Source organism: Crinia signifera, chromosome 11 (genome assembly GCF_055691185.1).
Source record: "Crinia signifera chromosome 11, ASM5569118v1, whole genome shotgun sequence".
In the NCBI taxonomy this organism is placed as follows: domain Eukaryota; kingdom Metazoa; phylum Chordata; class Amphibia; order Anura; family Myobatrachidae; genus Crinia; species Crinia signifera.
The window spans coordinates 69,570,829-69,589,758 of NC_139227.1; the positions used below are offsets into that span (position 1 = coordinate 69,570,829).

Consider the following 18,930-nt stretch of genomic DNA (forward strand, 5'->3'; position numbering starts at 1 on the left):
GGCCTGATTTACAGAAACTGCTTATCATTGTGTTTCAACCATTATAACATACACCAAAGTGACTGGATGCTCATTGTTCATACTGACATTCAGTTCTAGCCTTTCATCTGTAGTAAGAGTTATGTATCTACATGCTAGTGGTAGTCAAGGGCAACTACTACACAAGACATGGTTTACACATAATTTATACACACATATGCATAGCTCCTCCAAGTACACAGTTTTATGCATCCAGCTTTCTTCACACTGCATCATTATGTCCCACACCAGATCAATGGCAGTCTCACAATTATTATACAGTAATATAGCATTTACACAAAAGGTTCTTAATTTACACTTCAATTGTCTTTTCATTATAAAAAATTGGTCACAAAGGCAAATATAGTGACAATTCTGCCTGGGCACCCCTACGTCCAGCTTTTGCCACCCTCCCTATCATCGGTAACTTCTGGGCATAGCGGCTAGCTGTAGCTCCAGGTCCAGTGTGGAGCTGGAAGACACTCTGGAACTTGCGTCCTCCTCCCCCACGACCTGCCTGTCTACCACCAATGAGGAACGTAAAGCGGGGCGTGCCACGTGGAGTAAGTCTACTCCTTTGGAATGCTTCTCTAACTCCCTGCGCTCGGTGTCCTTGCCGTGCAGCTCCACGAGGGCGTGATGAAGATGCAAGCGTTATTTGAGGAGGGCGTTGGGATGGCTTGCCCGTACATGTTACCTCTTCTTCACCATGGGCTGTTAGTTGTGGCATCTTACGTGCTCCATCCACAGACCCTTCCTTTTTGGGTTCCTGCGGACCTCTAGGAACTATCCCTGGTTGTGATGGTGTTCCCCCAGTGCCAAAACGGACAGCTAAGCTGTCTCCAAAGAAACAGTACAGCTCAGTATACATCTCCAGCAGAGACACAGTAGGAGCAGGAGATAAGGAAGAATTGGATTGGGGAGGTGAAGCGTTTGTCTCTGGCTCACAACATCGAGCTTTCATTTTGAGAAGACGTTCTACAGCAACCTAAGTGAAGTAGAAAAACACATAAAGCTTTTGATTCTGATGTTTCCTTGCAATCATCACTTGAAATGTTTTAAAATTACAGAAAAAAAAAACGAAGTAATTTAAGAACCTGAACAAAGTCACTTTTACTGTACTTACCAGTATGGCACCATAGACTTTGTGGCCATCAGCTTTAACTTGAGCATTGGACATGGAGTGATCATCAAGTACGGTTTGCAATCCAGCCCAGTATGTTGGCAGCAATGGATACAACACTTGTTCTACCGCCTGAAAGAGAAAAAGTAGGGTCTGACTGAGCCACCACATGTACAGCTTCCCTAAAAAGATATTCCTTCACTACACTCTATGCCAGGCATTCCCAACCACGGTCCTCAAGGCACACCAACAGTGCAGGTTTTAGTGATATCCAGGCTTGAGCACAGGTGACTTAATTAGTACCCGAGTGATTCTGATTAAACCATCTGTGCTGAAGCCTGGATAGCACTGAAACCTGCAATGTTGGTGTGCCTTGAGGCATAGGTACCGATTTATGTTTTTGCTGGTGGGTGCTCAAGCCAAAAATATAGAGGAGTGGCTTCATGTGGCCACAAAATAATACCAATTTATATTACGGAGCACAGTTGTCTCCAATATTCAGCGATCAGATCGCCAGCAGCCACTCTAATGAGAGCAGCTTCATCTGTACACTGCTTAAATAACAAAATTAGGAAATACATTTAATAAACAAACAAAATAAAATAATATGGTAGACACAGAGTTAAAATCTGTAATTAGCAAGCAGTTCAAGCTTGGATATTAAATGGAATGCCTTAAAATGGTTCTACAAGATTATTTTAGAGTTCAAAGAAATGCAACATTGAAAGCCATCAGCCGTGCCAGTTAAGGCCATACCCTGGGACTACATTATCAGCATTTTCTGGGGTGTCACAATCCAATATAGCCCCTTAAGGAGTGTACACACAGGGCATTTCTTCTAAGCGATTTTGAGTACATCATCAAAATCACTGAGGCTTGCCTGAATCACCCGAGTGTACACAGTGCATGCAAGAATATTCTTGCTACACTGCATTGGCCACGGCTGGCAGGGATGTAGTTAGCTGTCTCTCTAATGGCTTAAGTACATCTTGATACAAGGGGCTGACAACGCACACAAAATCGCCGGGGCCGAGTCCCGGAGAACATGGCTTTACAGTAGGACAGAGGGTATTTTAATTTTTTTTTTTTTTTTTTAAAGATATGTTTATTGGATACATTTGCATATACAAGGGTCTGTCCAAATAAGGTGGATTAATTTATCAAGTCAATGACAACATGGAACATGAATCCAAAAACAGTGGAGTTCTAAGAAGTACTGTATCCGATTTTAGAATATGTAATAAGACATTAGGTATTGATTTAGCAAAATTATAAAAACAAAGAAAGTCTGCATCGTTGTCCAATAGGTGGACTAATAGGAAAATAGAGGCAGAGATGGACCAAAGGAGAAACAGGATTAGAGAAGAAAAAAAAAAAAAAAAAGGGGAGGAGAGAGGAAGGGGGGCGGATCCTCGGGAGAAGTTCCCATCGCGAGCCATAGTCAGTGGAAATGCAAGATAAAAATTCAGAAAAAAAAATGTTATACAAAATATTATATAGTATAAAAGGGCCTTCATCATTTTATTAGCCTATACATATGGAAGGGAGAAGAGATTTGTTGGCTGGTCAACCACGGGTCCCAAGTTTTATAGAAGGATTTAGAGGACTTGTTTATAATACTAGTCATAAATTCCATGCGATAAACGTTCCACATACGGGATATAATAGATTGCAGTGATGGTGGGTCAGCTTGTTTCCAATCTACTGCGATTTGGCAAGTGGTGGCCGAAACCACATGTCGCAATTATTTATTTTGATGCCTGGATAGTGCAGGAAGGTTTAAAGGAAGCAAGATATACTTGGGGTCATTCGGAATAGGGGTACTTAGCAAATTTGATATGAATGCTATTACCTCTTTCCAAAGGGCGATTAGCTTGGGACAGGACCACCAAATATGAAGGAAAGAACCTTCAGAACCACAACCTCTCCAACATCTATCAGAGACACCAACATACATCTTGCTTAAGCTAGTGGGGACATAATACCACCTGTAAAGTAATTTATACATATTCTCTTTTATTTTAACACAGATAGAGCTAGAGGCAGCGTTGTCCCAAATCTCTATCCATTCCTCATCAGATAGGGGAGAGTTCAGGTCTGTTTCCCATGCCTTTTCACCTGAGGTGCGTTGAGGAGTGTAGTCCTCTCCTGTTAGCGTATATAAGAGGGAAATTAAGCCTCTAGTAGATGTGCGCCGAAGGCATAGAGCCTCGAATGTAGCGAGAGGTCTACTGGACAGGACATGCCGCATTTTGGAGTGGAAGTGTCTGACCTTCAAGTGTTGGTAAAAGTCTCTGGTAGGGATATTCTTTTCAGCTTGGATCTGGTTAAATTGAGGAAAAGACAGGTCCTTTGAAATGTCGTTTAAATATAGAATATTTTTACATTTCCATGACGAAAATGACTAAATTTGTCTGGATTGTGGAAAAGAGGGATGATTGGTGAAGGGTTAGAGGCCAGTTGAAATTTTTTGTTGGAATAGTCCCAAATAACTAAGAAGCGGGAAACAACCGGAATTTGCCGTTTTAGGGTGGCGAGATCTAGGCAGCCAAAGTAGAGATAAGATTGTAGAGAGGCCTACTTCATCAGCCTCGATAGAGGTCCAAACCCTCCTTGCCTCCGGATTACACCACTGAACACATTGGGCCAGTTGGGCAGCTAAATAATAGCTTTTAAAATTGGGAATGCCGAGGCCACCGTTAGGTTTAGACGAACGAACCCTGGGGGGCTTATTAGCCCAAATAAACAGTGATGCATGAGGTTTTAAAAACTTGAATACATAGGAAGGTATAAATATTGGGAGGGTTTGGAAAAGGTAAAGGAGTTGGGGAAGCACATTCATCTTCACGGAGTTTACCAGGCCAATCCAGGAAATAAAGTGGCTCGAATTTCACTCTATCTAGTACTCTCGGAAAGTTTGTTTGGAATAATTGATGGTGGCGATGTGTTAGATAAATTCCTAAGAAATCTTTTAAATGGCATACATGCAAAATAAAATAATCAGCTTCTAAAAGGGAGTTTGGAGGAGCTCGGAATATAAAAGTCGAGAACTTCGGTTTTAGTGGTGTTGATTTTATATCCAGAGTAGCCAGAATAGAGATCAATCTCAGAGGAGAGGACGTAAGGACTCAACTGGGTGACTCACAGTTCGCAGAAAATCATCTGCGTATAGAACAATTTTGTGTTCAGATGGGCCTATCTTGACACCAGCAATGTCCACATTATTTCGAATCCTCGCTGCCAGGGGTTCCATAACAAGAGCGAATATTAAAGGGTGATAGTGGATAGCCCTGTCTGGTACCGTTCACAATTCCGAAAGAGGAAGAAGAAAGACGATTAACAGAGACCGTTGCCTTGGGGGAGTGATATAGCGCCATAATGCCTTGAAAGAATTTACCAGAGAATCCCATGATTCTAAGGACTTCAAAAGCAAAAGGCCACGATATGCATCTAGCACCAGGACCAAGGAAGGTAGCTTTTGTCTATGGATAGAGTGTATTAGATCAATAGCTGTTCTCGTGTTGTCAGGCACCTTGGTGGAGGTGCACCAGACGTCGGAGAAAGGGGGCTAAGTGAGCTGCTAGTATTTTAGCATATATTTTTAGATCATCATTAAGTAACGAGATTGGTCTATAGTTACCACATTGCGTGTGATCTCTATCTGGTTTCGGGATCACAACGATATCAGCTTGTAAGGAAGCTGGAGCGAAGTGTTCGCCATTTAGAATATTATTAAAAAAAGGGAGGTAAAGTGAGGGGAGAGTTCCTTTGCAAACACTTTATGATATTGGGCAGTGAAGCCATCTGGGCCCGGGGCGGCAGAGGATCGCATAGATTTTATTGCTGTGGAGTAAGTCTAGTAAAATGTAAACACCTGCGTGACCAGTCCATGTAAATGGAGTAATGCCTGCATCAAGTATGGGGGACGTAAAATATTGGGAGGGTATTTTCATTTGTTAATTATCACCGTTAGGTACAATTATTTGGGTGTTGACAGCATTTAGGTCGGCAGTCATTAGGTCAGCAGGTGGCAAGGTTGACAGTTGTCTAGATCGATGTGGGTGAAGGTCGACATGGGTTTAGGTCAACACAGTGTTAGGTCGACAGGTCGGACGGCCGACATGGTTTTTTTACCCGAGTGTCGACACGGACACAGTTGGAAGTCAGCCACTGCCCCTCGCATCGCTGGCAATGCTTGGGGCATATTTTATTCTCCCACCACACCATAGTGGATGGAAATACCTGTCGGCACATGTCGGCTCAAAAAAACAAGTAAAAAAAAAAACATGTCGACATTCCGACCTAACCCATGTCGACCTTCACCTATGTCGACCTTGACACCTGTCAACCTAGACACCTGTCGACCCAACGGTGTCGACCTAAGTGCTGTCAACAATACAACCGTATCCCAATTGTTTGGATGCAAGGTCTGGCCAGATTATTTACAATCTTCTGTTTAATAACCGAGCTGAACAGACAATTACTTATATTTTTAACTTCTTACCTACCACAATCATTTTATATTGATTCTTGTTTAAATCAATATTCTAATGAGCTTATTGTAAAGCATGGCGCATCTGTTTATTAATCATTTTCATTAGACACAGAATTTGTCTGCATACCAGAAATTGAGTTTTTTTTTTTTTAATAATCCCCTCAATTTAAAGAGCACTTACCTTCCAACCTAGGGCATGGAGACCAACTACAGCTCCATAATGGGAGCAAAGTGGACGTACAGGATCTCCCAAAACTTTCTGTAGGGACTGTAAAACCTGTGGATACAGCGACCCGTCCAAATCACGATGTGTCCTGGATAAAAGATGGGAATATATTTAAATCAATCCTCTTTCCATTGATAAATAACCATTTGCATGAAGAGTGTAGATACTTGTGTGCAGAAATTTCTTGTATATGTACTACAAATCTACATCCAAGATCTCTTGAACACCAACCGATCTACTGTATTGTGACTGACAAAGGCTGCGAGTTTCGTTACACTACCCCTGCAATTTTGGGCCGATTTCACCTGGTTATCGGATCGGCCCAAAGTGCCGAAATCGGCTGAAATTGTCTCAAAATCGCATAGTGTATGGCCCCCATACACTATGCGATTTTGGGACAATTTCATCCGTGATTACAATCTGTGATTTTAATTTGTAATTTTCTGTAAAAAAAATAAAATAAAAAAAATGTCAAAAAAATTGGGTATCCTTGAAACTGTCTTTTTTTGATATTTAATCACAGTTGACCACATGAAGCAAATAATTTTTCACTGAATAAATATAATGGTATCAACCCAATTGTAAACACAAAGAGATGGCCTAAATGTCTACCAATTTAATCAACCATTAAAAACATATGAACATAAATTGTAAAACATTAATAAACAAAGAGATAATTGCATTGTCAAAGGGGTTTGTCCAACCCCAGAAAAATTCTATATAAGAAATTACTATGTAGAGCCAGAGCGGAGGCAGTGGTTCTTCACATGGGATGCAGTTAAGATCCCGGCGGTCGGGATCCCGGCGTTCAGAATCCCGACGCCGGAATCCCGACCGCCGAAATGCAGACACTTTCTCCCTCCTGGGGTGTCCACGACACCCCTGGAGGGAGAATAAATTAGTGTGCCGAGCGTAGCGAGGCACCGGGCCCGCTGCGTGGCGAGCGCAGCGAGCCCGCAAGGGGGGGCGATCCACGTCCCCCCCTTGTCGGCATTTCGGCTGTCGGGATTCCGGCGTCGGGATTCTGAACGCCGGGATCCCGACCGCCGGGATTCAATACTGAATCCCTTCACATCTATTAAAAGAATTATAAGAAAATTAATTATTCAATTAATGTCAGTTCGAGCCACAACACTAACTCTTAAGGTGTGTGCACACGGGCATAAAATCACTGGCAATATGGTCACTGAGCGACCATTTTACCAGCGATTGGAGGGTGCACCGGCGATAAATCGCCGGGTGCGCGCTCCCGTTTTCAGTCCCCTAATGGTCGCGCATGCTCCTCCGACCACCGACTTCCTCTGCCTCTTCTCCCGGCAGTGTGTCATTTTCATCAGCGACCATCTCTGGTCGCTGATGAAAACGGAAAACACTGAGCAATATATTGCCAGCAATCATATTGCTCCGTGTGTACACAGCTTAAAAGGAGAGATTTTGGCTATGCATTTTCCCTTGAAATCTCCAGATCCCAGAACCATACAATCTTGACTATATTTACTTGACATTTTGACTGTACTAAAACATTACATTGTACACAATATAGTCAAAATTGGCTTGCCTAAAAAGTCTATTTTTTCTTGCAATGTAGATCCGCACATTGGTAATGCAAGGTGTATGCACACTGGACCTTATTCTGGTCCCCACGCAGCTATGCAAATTTTGCAGCACTGTGTGCGGTTTTTACCGCCGCGTGGCTGCGAATGGATGTTTTGCATAAACATCCATTTTCAGCCTTGGGTGTGGGGACCGTACACTCAAAACTACTTAGTGCCTTAGTTTTAGATGTACCCTGTATGGGAACAGAGCGGGTGATGACAGCTGCCCGCCCCCGAGAGCCACGTCCCTGCCATATCTCCATTGGACACCCACCGTTTTCATGGGAACACCAATGAAATGCTGGGCGTTTCCATGGTGGTGTCCCCTCACCGCCACCCCACACCCCCACTGGTGGGTACATACGGGACGGCAAACTAGTAGTTCGCCGTGCCTGCTTGCACCCATAGTATGCACATTCCCTCAGTCAATACTCTCTACTAAAGGATTGAAATAAGTTAACAAAATAATGGTGATCCATTGGGCGGTTACCATTTTTCTCTGTTTGGATTATTTATCTATCTGTTGTAGTCCTTACACGTTTTCTACACTTTATGAAATTATTTTCACATTCAAACACATCCATCTTTCTGAAAAAGATAGTTAAAATAAAAACCCCAAATGAGGGTGCATGCAAGAAGGACTGCTCTCACCATATACAACTAAGTAATCCTGCTCCATAGTCTCGCAAAGTCCAGTGGTCATTGAGAGGATTTATGGAGGCAGCAAGTGGTTCTGTTACACAGTAAAGTACACTCTGCATGAGACTGCATCCATAACTACCCAGATACAGATAGGGATTCCACAGCAGAGACCGCACCAACTGCAACAGGCGGCTCAGCTGCTCCAGGTCATGACTGACTGACTTAACCTGAAATAAAGAGAGCAAAACGATCAAATGGATTGGGAGGGAAAACACATTGACACAAAAATAAGCAAACATGACTAATCTTATACTATATTCCTTAGGATAACAGTTTTTACCATTACACAACTGTGTTAAAGGTGAACATTCCCCTCTACAACTTCTAGCCATGGGGTAAGACTTATGCCGTGTTCTCACTGCGAGTGAGAAAGACACAGCTTTTACCTGGCATTAAAATGCTGGGGACTGCCGCGCTGGACCCCCATTCTCACTGCAAGGCAAATTCCCAGGTGAAGAAGTTCTACCCGGGAATTTGCCTTTAAACATGGGTTTTTCGGCAGTGTGAACGGGTCAACCCGTGTCTGCATATGCGGATCTCAGACACGGTTTTACCCGTGTATGAAAACCGGATATGCAACCCGTTCACACTGCCAAAAATCCTGTGTTAAAAGGAAAATTCCCGGGAATTTGGCTGCAGTGAGAACGGGGTATTATATTAGCCTTTCACTGAAGCACTGCAGAGAGGGGTATGCAGAGCATATTTATTCTGACAGGATGTATTGTTTTTTTTTTTATTGTTGCCTTAGGATGTATTATGGTAGATTAATATCAAACTATATAAATTGCAAACTGAAATTGACAATACATCAGAATATTAATTCTTGTACATGCATACCTTAGAGCAGGGATGGAGAGCCTTTGGCCTTCCAGATGTTGTTGAACTACACATCCCAGCATGCCATGCAACAGTTTTAGCATGGCAATATATCAAAACTATAGCAGGGCATGCTGGGATGTGTAGTTCAACAACATCTGGAAGGCCAAATGCTTCCCATCCATGCCTTAGAGCCTAATACTAACCCCATGACATGCTCTCTGAAGAACCTCCTAAAGCTCTAAAGCTTTACCCCAAATTCACCCTCTCAAGAAATTCCCACCTGCAATCCATTTTGTATCTACTTGTACAATCTCATCCATCTGTTACAGACGTCCATATTGCATGAAAATGGGACAATATCGATAGAGGATACTCTTAGCTCACACTTCTGTATTGTTAGTGGGCAGAGACCAATCCTAAGGCATGTCCAATATGAACAAAGGTAACCTCCCAATCCATGTATTCCTTCACATTGGAAACTCTAGCGATAGGAAATCTCTTAATGTCATCATGTGAAGTTATAAAACTCTACAGCAAATGTTACCCTTTCTAAAGTTAGGAATAGTAATAAAGGTTTCATACAGTATACCAGCCTCGTCCATCTACTACCACTTTCACCTTAACCGAGATGCCCTATTAGATTTGTATATAAAACACATTTTCATTGGTAACTCTAGTTCTATAGGAAGGAAAGAAAAGATTGTCACTAATTCGGCGCACCTGAGAGAAAGAATTTACTAAAATATAGCTTTTATTGGTTTATTTATTAAGAACTGCGACATATAAAAACACAAAAATAAAGGTAAGACAGGGTAAGTATAAAAGGGGATTTGACCCTGCGTAGTAGCGTAGCGTATATATGATATAATATACCTGGCTATATCGCAGCAAACTGTCAAAACGCTGGAAATAGCACCACACATATACTTATCACTCGCCCTGTAACCAATTAGAAGGTATCTTAAGAATACCCAACAATCAAAAGCGCTGATCCAATCCTACAGTATCTTTTATTAAGAATTACCACAGACCTGTTGGGGATAGAGGGGACACACTACGCGGGGTCAAATCCCCTTTTATACTTACCCTGTCTTACCTTTATTTTTGTGTTTTTATATGTCGCAGTTCTTAATAAATAAACCAATAAAAGCTATATTTTAGTAAATTCTTTCTCTCAGGTGCGCCGAATTAGTGACAATCTTTTCTTTCCTTCCTATTGTATTCTATTCATTGTCCAATGGCAGCACACCCCACAATCAATAAATAATACCATGTATATAGGTGTATAGGGGTCCTATCAATATAATCGATACCTTCCTGTGCGATTGACAAACCCCCCTGTTTTTGTTAACTCTAGTTCTATACTCACCCCACTGACCACATACACAAAATATGGCAGCAGAGCAGCAACTTTTGAATTTGTCTGTAAATCTTGAAGAGCCACCTGGGCGAAATTGAGAAAGAACAGAACAGATGTCATCATGAAGATCAGCGTGATATTGGAACAAGCTAAAGGTCTGTACAGAGGTGCAAGGATCAAAGCAGAATATAGGGGTGTATTCAATGCTTTCTGCAAGCTGCGACAGCTAGCAGGGCTGCCTGCTCGCCGTCACAGCTCGCATGGTCAGTATTCAACTGACCCCCTGCACACGCCGTATCCCCCTCGCTAGGTTTTTGGAGCGAGGTGGAAATGGCGTGTGCAGCCGTAAAAACAGCTAGACTCGCGGCTTAATGGGGGGTGGGGGTTGGCAGTGGAGGAAGTCCACGCTGTCCTCCGGCAGCGAGGATTCCCTCGGAACGCTGAATACGGTGAGCGGCCTGCACGGGGGTTTAACGGCGAGGATCGCTTGTTTTCGGGGACCCCTGCCATTTAACCCCCTTGCCGGCCGCATTGAATACACCCCATAGTCTGCCTATCTTTAGCAACTAAGGCATTTCCTAGTGAATCAATTTTCCTGTCTAGGAATAATGACAGAATAACCTTCATAAGATGCAAATCATCCCCCAGAACAGCTCTGGTCACACGTTGATAATATTTGAGAAGGTCTTCGGTCAGTAGAGACACTGCTGCAGGAACTGGAGAAAGATGGAAAAGTTACCACGTTGTATACTATGGTGACCAGTGTAGAGATTTACAATAATAAGAATTGTAAGGCTATAACGTGCCTGTTCCCTGAGGCTCCAGATTCCCTTTACCATCCAGATAAGAAACTTGAACTGGAAAAATAGAATTTAAAAACAAAAAGCAGGATTAAGTAGATTTCCAAAAACATTCCTGTTGCTAGACAAGCAGAAGAGCCTCCTTACCTCTTACAGTAGTCTCTGCTGTTCCCTTCAGTACGTTTGTAGACAATGCCAGCTCCACCAGATTTATTTCACGGTCCTCAGCACAGTGACAGTCCCCATCTCTAACACTTCTGAATGAAACTGGATCTGGGGATCCATGGCCATAGATTGGCTAGGAGAGGAAAGGGTCAGGAAAACCGGTTTTGGATAGAATTTGATTTGCATACACACAATGAATTGGGCAGTTATGTAGCAAGCCTTCTAAAGAGTTGAGAAGTTGCCCATAGCAACCTGCTTTTAACTATCATTTTATAGAAGGTACTTGATAAATGCTAGCTAGAATCTGACTTTACTATGGCCAATTTATCCCCTTAATCTTTCAGTTATGAATGACTAGACAATGTGTAGATTACAACACTGGCAATTCTAGAGCCCATAAATTACTTGAATTTAACTGTATTTCAAAAATGGGTACTTGTGTACTATCACAGCGCCCATCGCATCGCAGACCATAAGGCATGTGATGGTATGCGATGCGATTGGCACCAGATGGTATACAATTTAAAATTGTATACCATTGTATTTGGCATACAATGCAATGCGATGCGATGTTAAATTGTATAAGCTCCCTAATGGGGGCTTACAATGTTAAATGCACCCCCACGCCACCTCCACTATGAACATGAACCCGAAGCGTGGCGAGCGCAGCGAGCCCGCGTGGGGCGGCGGTACGCGTCCTCCGACCTTTTCATACCCCCACTATCCACGTCGGCGTGGAGTTGATTTTATATAGCGTGGCGAGCGCAGCGAGCCCTGCGAGGGGACACGCCTGCTTCGGGCTCGGTGGCTCGCCACACTATATAAAATCGACTCCACGCCGACGTGGATAGTGGGGGCATGAAAAGGTCGGAAGACGTGTACCGCCGCCGCTCGCCACGCTTCGGGTTCATAGTGGGGGTGGCGTGGGGGTGCATTAAACATCGTATAGGGGGCTTATACAATTTTAAATCGCATCGCAGTGCATCGGGTGTATGCCATGCGATGTGATTAAAAGTTGTGTGACCAAATATCGTGGGCGCCGTGCTAGTACACAAGTACCCAAAAATGTGGTATCGTTCGTTACCTCTACATTGCTCCAGCGCAGAGCACGGTTAAAGTCCTCCACAGTCAGTCTTCGGCGTCGAGAATGTCTGAGCGATTGTGCACTCAACTGATGGCAAAAAAAACATAGTAGTAGTGTCAGAAGCAATTGTCTAATGTAATATTGGTATGAGAGTCAATGAGACACAGTGGTGTAGAATACTATGTATCATTGGCAAACGAATGTTCACTCTAGGATTTTTTTTATAGGGCATGGTTCTGCACCCTGAGCGGGCAACCCCCCAACCATCTGACAGCCGCGCCCTCTCAGGAGGATAAGTGGGGTAGGATGTGACTGGAAGAGCTTACACGCGACCCTAAGTTTAGCAGCGTGTCAGCTCTTCCAGCATCATCCCGCCCCCCGCCACACAGACATGCTGCTCAGCGCTGACCTCCTCTGATGAGAGCGTCTGTCAGCTCTGACAGCCACATCATATCCCCTGCCATTCTCAGCCTATGAGCTTGGTGGAGGGCAGCACAAGGGCTGTAAAAGGGGCGTGGTGGAAGCTCGAGTCGCATGGTGCTCTATAGACATTCATATATGTAGGTTGTAGACATTAGTCTGGCTCCTATACTTTACAGCTTACAATTAAATATTGAAAAAAAACCTTGTCAGGCCCTGCTGTAGGAAACCAATGTTTAAAATATTATATTCTGTGCATGGTTGTAAAGACAGTAACAAAGATTTTTAGGTATATTTAATCAAGTATTTTAATGTCCATCCAAATAGTTTCATATTATTATTATTAATCATCATTCTTCAAACCCTTTAATAGGCAGCCAAATATCACCACAAACCTGTGCGATTTCCCTTAGCCGATAGCACACATCCTCAGCAAGTAGCGCAGCCACGTCATCAGTGAGATCTACACCCACACTTTCTGCAGTAAGACGTATAGAATCCTGACAGAGTTCCACATAGCGCCGGTCCTCTGTATGAGACATTCCAAGACTACAAAACATATGACCAGAATCAGAATATTTAGATAGTGGGCAGCACGGAATTGTAATGGTTAGCATTACTGCCTCACAGCACCAAGGTCATGGGTTCAATTACATCTATTATTTATTTATTAACAGTTTCTTATATAGCGCATACATATTCCGCAGCGCTTTACAGAGTATAGTTGAACATTCACCAAATTTAGATTTCTGTTTGAACACACATCACCCAAATCTAACTCTCTCTGCATATTACATCTGCCCCACCTGCAGTGCAGCATAGTGGCGGGGGTCAGTCAGTGGTGGCGGCAAAGTGTTTAAAACACTGGGCAGCCCTCTGATTGGCTGAGATAGCTCAGCCAATCAGAGGGCTGCCTAGCATTTAAACACTTCTGCCGCCACCGCTGACTGACCCCCGCCCCCCACTAGTGCTACACAATGCTGCCCTATGCCTGACGTAAAGGGGGCACTTTAGCACCACAAGATGCGATCGGGTTCGATGGACATCGCACTTCGATGCTGCATCGAATCCGATAGCACAAGTGTATGGGCAGCATTAGTTTCCCGGACACTTTCAGTGTTTCTCTAGACACGCCTGTATTTTCCTAAAGGTAAATACACACTGGGCAATATGTCACTGGCAATATATTGCTAGCAATCATATTGCTGAGTGTCCTGTTTTCATCTGCGACCAGAGATGGTCGCAGATGAAAAGGTCAACACTGTCGGGAGAAGAGGCAGTGGAAGTCGCTGGTCAGAGGAGCATGCTCCTCCGACCAGCGACCATTCAGGGAATGAAGACGGGAGCGAGCACCCGGCGATTTATCACTGGTGCACACTCCAATCGCTGGCAATATGGTCGCTCAGCGTGTACTGTGTGTACATAGCTTTAGCACTGCCATGAACCAGACAGTTTCCATCCCCGGAAGCCTACTTCCTATCAATCACCTTGCAGATCATGACGTGTGGAAAAAGTAGCAGGATTTCATCACAACACGGACTCGGCATGCGTACTGTATACTTGCGCAGTGCATTGATAATTGGCCACCGAGCGAATTTGCACCCGTGCGATCGGGTCTATATTATACACATATACACCAACGCGTTTCGACTTGAAAAATACTTCTTTAAGTCAAAACGCATTGGTGTATATTTTTATAGATCAGGTCCACATAGACAGTTTGAGTCCTGCTTGAAGGCGAGTGTGTCCGGGTTCATTAACACCTTTTTTTGTACTTTCTATCTCCATGTGGTACCTGTATTTTTTTTTAATATATATATGAATAAAAAGAAAGAATTGTTTTTTTTAGACCAGAAGGATTTATTTGGAAAAGAATCCTTGGTACTCTTTACTTAGAAGGGCGCCCATCTCGGGCATTGAATGCACTAAAAAATCAGGTGCGATGCGACAGACGAGATGCCCGAGATTTCCCATAGGGAACAATGTTAAATGTCTCAATTGACCCGATTTTCCTGTTCAATGCCTCAATTGACCCAATTTTTCCATAGGAAACAATGTTAAATGGGCCACAGAGGCCAAATAGGCACCCTGAAGTGAATAATGGGCACCCGAATTGTTAACGCCACCCCACGATCAACGTCAACCCGAAGCGTGGCGAGCGCAGCGAGCCCGCGTCCTACGACCTTTTCATACCCCCACTATCCACGTCGGCGTGGAGTTGAGAATAGAAAGTGTGGCGAGCGCAGCGAGCCACCGAGCCCGAAGCGTGGCGAGCGCAGCGAGCCCCGCGAGGGGACGCGGATACCTTCACAGGTATCCGCGTCCCCTCGCGGGCTTCACAGCTGTCCGCGTGCGCTCGCCACACTTTCTATTCTCAACTCCACGCCGACGTGGATAGTGGGGGTATGAAAAGGTCGTAGGACGCGTACCGTCGCCCCTCGCTGCGCTTGCCACGCATCGGGTTGACGTTGATCGTGGGGTGGCGTTAACAATTCGGGTGGCCATTATACACTTCAGGGTGACTATTTGGCCTCTGTGGCCCATTTAACATTGTTTCCTATGGAAAAATCGGGTCAATTGAGGCATTGAACAGGAAAATTGGGTCAATTGAGACATTTAACATTGTTCCCTATGGGAAATCTCGGGCATCTCGTCGGTTGATCGCACCCGATTTTTTAGTGCATTCAATGCCCGAGATTTTTTACTAACGATGCCCACGATCAAAATCGTGGGCGCCCTTCTAAATAAAGAGTACCGAATCCTTGATATGAGGATACACAGCGAGTTGGTGTAAGCACCTATTGATAACCCTTGTATGTGGTATATTTGAATACCTGAAAAATACCTTTATGTGTTTTTCACTCCCTGAATGAATGTAAGATTCATGTAAGCAACCTTAAGCTGGCACGGTGGTCATCCCTTAAGACAGGGGTTCCCAATCTTTTTTGATTCACGGCACCCTAGAGAATCAGAATTTTTTTCACGGCACCCCAGGTCCAAAAAAATTAATTAGATTGGGTTTATATGTGATTCTTAGGGTCAGTTATGTGGTAAAGGACAGGATTTGCTTCTGTTTGTACACATTCTATGATTGGCAGCCACCAGCACTGGTTTTGCTCCTAAATAATTACCATTAATAATTTGAGTTTGTCCTGGACCACCAAGCCGCAGCACCCCTGTATATGTCCCGAGGCACCCCAGGGAGCCACGGCACACAGTTTGGGAACCACTGCCTTAAGAGAAAGAATACTACACCATCCATAAAGGGGAAGACCTGCATACCAGTTGGATATTCTTTTTGTGGACATTTTAGACATATTACACTATATATGTTCTTTTCCCCTCCTCTTGTCATTTGCATATATCCCCTGAGAAATACAGAGAATATAGAAGAATTATCACAAGGAAGACAGTACCCGTCACACCATTTGTATCAGGTGATAAGTGCCATTAGAAGGCCATCAGTTTTTTGTCTTCTATATTTTCAGTTTAAAGAGGTTTGGCAACCTTTTTTGATGGTTTTCATATAGCTGCTCTTGGCGCAGTTTCAAGTCTGTCATTTTGTTTGTATTGTCCTAAAGGGAATGTGTTTGAAAAATGACAGCTGGAAGCGGATTGGCTGGAGCATCATTTACCATACCCAACATTTTTTTTAATTATTCATAAGGAGTTTTAACATTCACTGATAACTGGGCCCCAAACTTTGATTTGTTTAATATGAGCACTTCAAATATTACAGCACTGCACTGCATCCATCATAGGCGTGAACAGCACATTTTATTAGGGGGTGCACCATCAAAGGGGTGTGCCTAGCACCACCTAATGGGCATGTCTAACACCGCCCATTTGTGTGTCTAACAGCAGCAATCAGGCGTGTCTACCATCTCTATTGGCACTCGCTACAATATAAAACATCTCTCAGCCACACCATAATCTCCTGCCTATTTCAGTTTTAATTATATAAATTACTCTGTGTAACAGTACATTCAACTAATGACAACAACATATATGGATGATGCAGGTATGTAGTAGTAAAAGGTATATCTAGCAGCAGGGAGGTGTTTATAATGGTGAGCACAGCATTAGGGGGTGTCTGTGCACCCCTAACACTCAATGTGCGCACACCTATGGTCCACATACACATGCTATAATTAGTCAAACCAAACCCCCTGTCCGGAGAGGGAACAAAGGAAGGAAGGAAGGAAAGGAAGGAAAGGAAAGGAAAGGAAAGGAAAGGAAAGGAAAGGAAAGGAAGGAAGGAACGAACGAACTGTACTGGGAACACTACAGGGGTATTGGCCAGAGGCGTACCTAGATAATCGTGGGCCCCATAGCAAAATTTTGTAAGGGCCCCCTATTTAGCAACTGATGGTGATAAATGTATGTAAAACATATACTTCGACAGCAAAGATGGGCCCCCTTCAGCTCTGGGCCCCATAGCAGCTGCACCCCTTGCACCTATGGTAGTTACGCCTTTGGTATTGGCCATTAGGTCGTCATACATTAGGTTGACCACAATTTTATTTTGTGCCGTTGTCATCGTAAGTCGGCATGGACACTATCAATGTACTGCTTTACTCGACATGCTTAGGGCACCCTATAATAGTCTCACTCTATGCCCACTTGGATAGTGAAAAATGAAAAACCACCTGTTTTTGAAAAAGAATGTGAAAACCTCATGCATGTTGACCTAATATAGGAGTCAACCGAACGACCATTTACCCACTACAGCTAGGAGAATTGCAACATGGTACCACTTGTTGTTCTGCAAGCATAAGCCGCTGTGCACACCCTCTTAACATATGATTCATGGCCATGTTCCCATTCACAATGACAAGTTAGAATGTTTTGCCAACCAAGGGCTGATTCAGACCTGGTTGCAAAACTGAGGGGGTTGGTTAAATCAGGCCCTAAAGCCCTGTACGCACGATCCGATTCTTCCAGGAGATTTTGACTACATCGTGTGCGATAGCAATCGTGCGGCCACATAGACAGTGCAGGCAAGTGTATTTTCACTAGGAGCCGTCAAATTCTATGTTTCTATGTTTATGTTTAAGCCGCCTGCACAGTGTATTTGGCCGTGGCTGGTGAAGGCAGTATGTAGTTGCCATCTAATCTCAGACAGCTACATCTTGATACACACAGGACTCAATCCAAAATCGCCTGGACTGAGTCCCGTGTGTGCACCCCTTAAGTCCGCTGCCATAGTTTGGTGACATCTAAAACACTGGGTGACACTATTAAGTTCTCAATGAAAAATAAAGGCCGCTCAGAGACTGACATTTCCTTACACCACCTGCACAACCCCTTACAAGGTAGAAAATGGGCTCCTTGGGCCCATACTCTCTCATTGAGCCATGGTCTGAATACCTGGGTGATTTCCCAGAAACCATGTTGCAACTATAACTATTCAAAGCCTGTGACCAACACAATGAACACACAAGGCAACATGGTTGCAACAAGGGTAGGAAGTCAGTTACTATGACAACTATAGTAAGCTAGGGTTCATGCTGCGAATCCCTAGTAGTAGGTAGCCTCTCTCTGACGTCACGACGTAAAATACCTCCCAGCATGCACCGCCACAGCACTATCCCAACGGCTTCTCGCTGGCAACATTATCTTACATTAGCTCTCTCACAGCTTACACTCACCAAGCTAGCCGCACTAGTCCCGCACTACGGAGCTCGCATTCCCCGCCACACGCAGATCGGCAGCATTCAGATGGTCGAAGCGGCTTTCTATTGGCCAGCGCTTACGTCCGTCACGTTATCAGAAGGCGGCGGGTTTTCCCTGCAATCATGGAGCGTCACGTGATCCGAGAGATGGCGGCGACCCTGACGTCGTAGGCGTCGTCTTATGCAGCAGTTGTCTTTCATACTAATTATGATATCTCTATGGCTGGGATGCTTCTCAGACCTGCAAGCATTAGTTGTGAGATAGCAGTCCTAGGCTCTCACACCCTATCTGTGTCAGAGACAACTCGCCCTATCAGGACAGGGAGTGGCGAGTGGGATACTTTCAAGGATACCACCTTTTTCAATTCAGTAACCCGAATAGGGGGTGTGGCCAAAATCGTTGAGAAAATTGTGACAGTAGTAGAAAGCATTAATGTTTTGGCTTTTA

General features: G+C 44.0%; 1 protein-coding gene across 2 annotated transcripts; it reads right to left on the reverse strand.

The window, feature by feature from the left end:
* Nucleotides 1–169: 169 nt before the first annotated feature.
* On the reverse strand, nt 170–18,657 carry TAF6L (TATA-box binding protein associated factor 6 like). 2 transcript variants are annotated; one of them, XM_083163680.1, is made up of 11 exons: nt 18,459–18,657; nt 13,203–13,356; nt 12,388–12,474; nt 11,286–11,436; nt 11,145–11,195; nt 10,960–11,054; nt 10,348–10,422; nt 8,109–8,326; nt 5,818–5,950; nt 1,145–1,273; nt 170–1,006 (listed from the first exon to the last, which is right to left on the reverse strand). In XM_083163680.1, the coding sequence occupies exons 2-11, from the start codon at nt 13,347–13,349 to the stop codon at nt 368–370; spliced, it is 1,725 nt and encodes a 574-aa protein (XP_083019806.1). In that variant the 5' UTR covers nt 13,350–13,356; nt 18,459–18,657; the 3' UTR covers nt 170–367. The 2 variants fall into 2 exon arrangements, with proteins under 2 accessions (XP_083019806.1, XP_083019805.1); XM_083163679.1 differs by lacking the exon at nt 18,459–18,657 and having other exon boundaries at nt 13,203–13,367.
* Between the last annotated feature and the right edge of the window lie 273 nt (nt 18,658–18,930).

Excerpts from the sequence above, each read along its gene's own strand:
- TAF6L (XM_083163679.1), bottom strand. The coding sequence starts at position 13,367 with ATGTTTTGTAGTCTTGGAATGTCTCATACAGAGGACCGGCGCTATGTG. Across the intron at positions 5,951-8,108 it reads GGATTACTTAGTTGTATATG|GACACATCGTGATTTGGACG; the intron begins GTGAGAGCAGTC and ends TCTTTTATCCAG. Across the intron at positions 1,007-1,144 it reads AAGTCTATGGTGCCATACTG|GTTGCTGTAGAACGTCTTCT; the intron begins GTAAGTACAGTA and ends TACTTCACTTAG.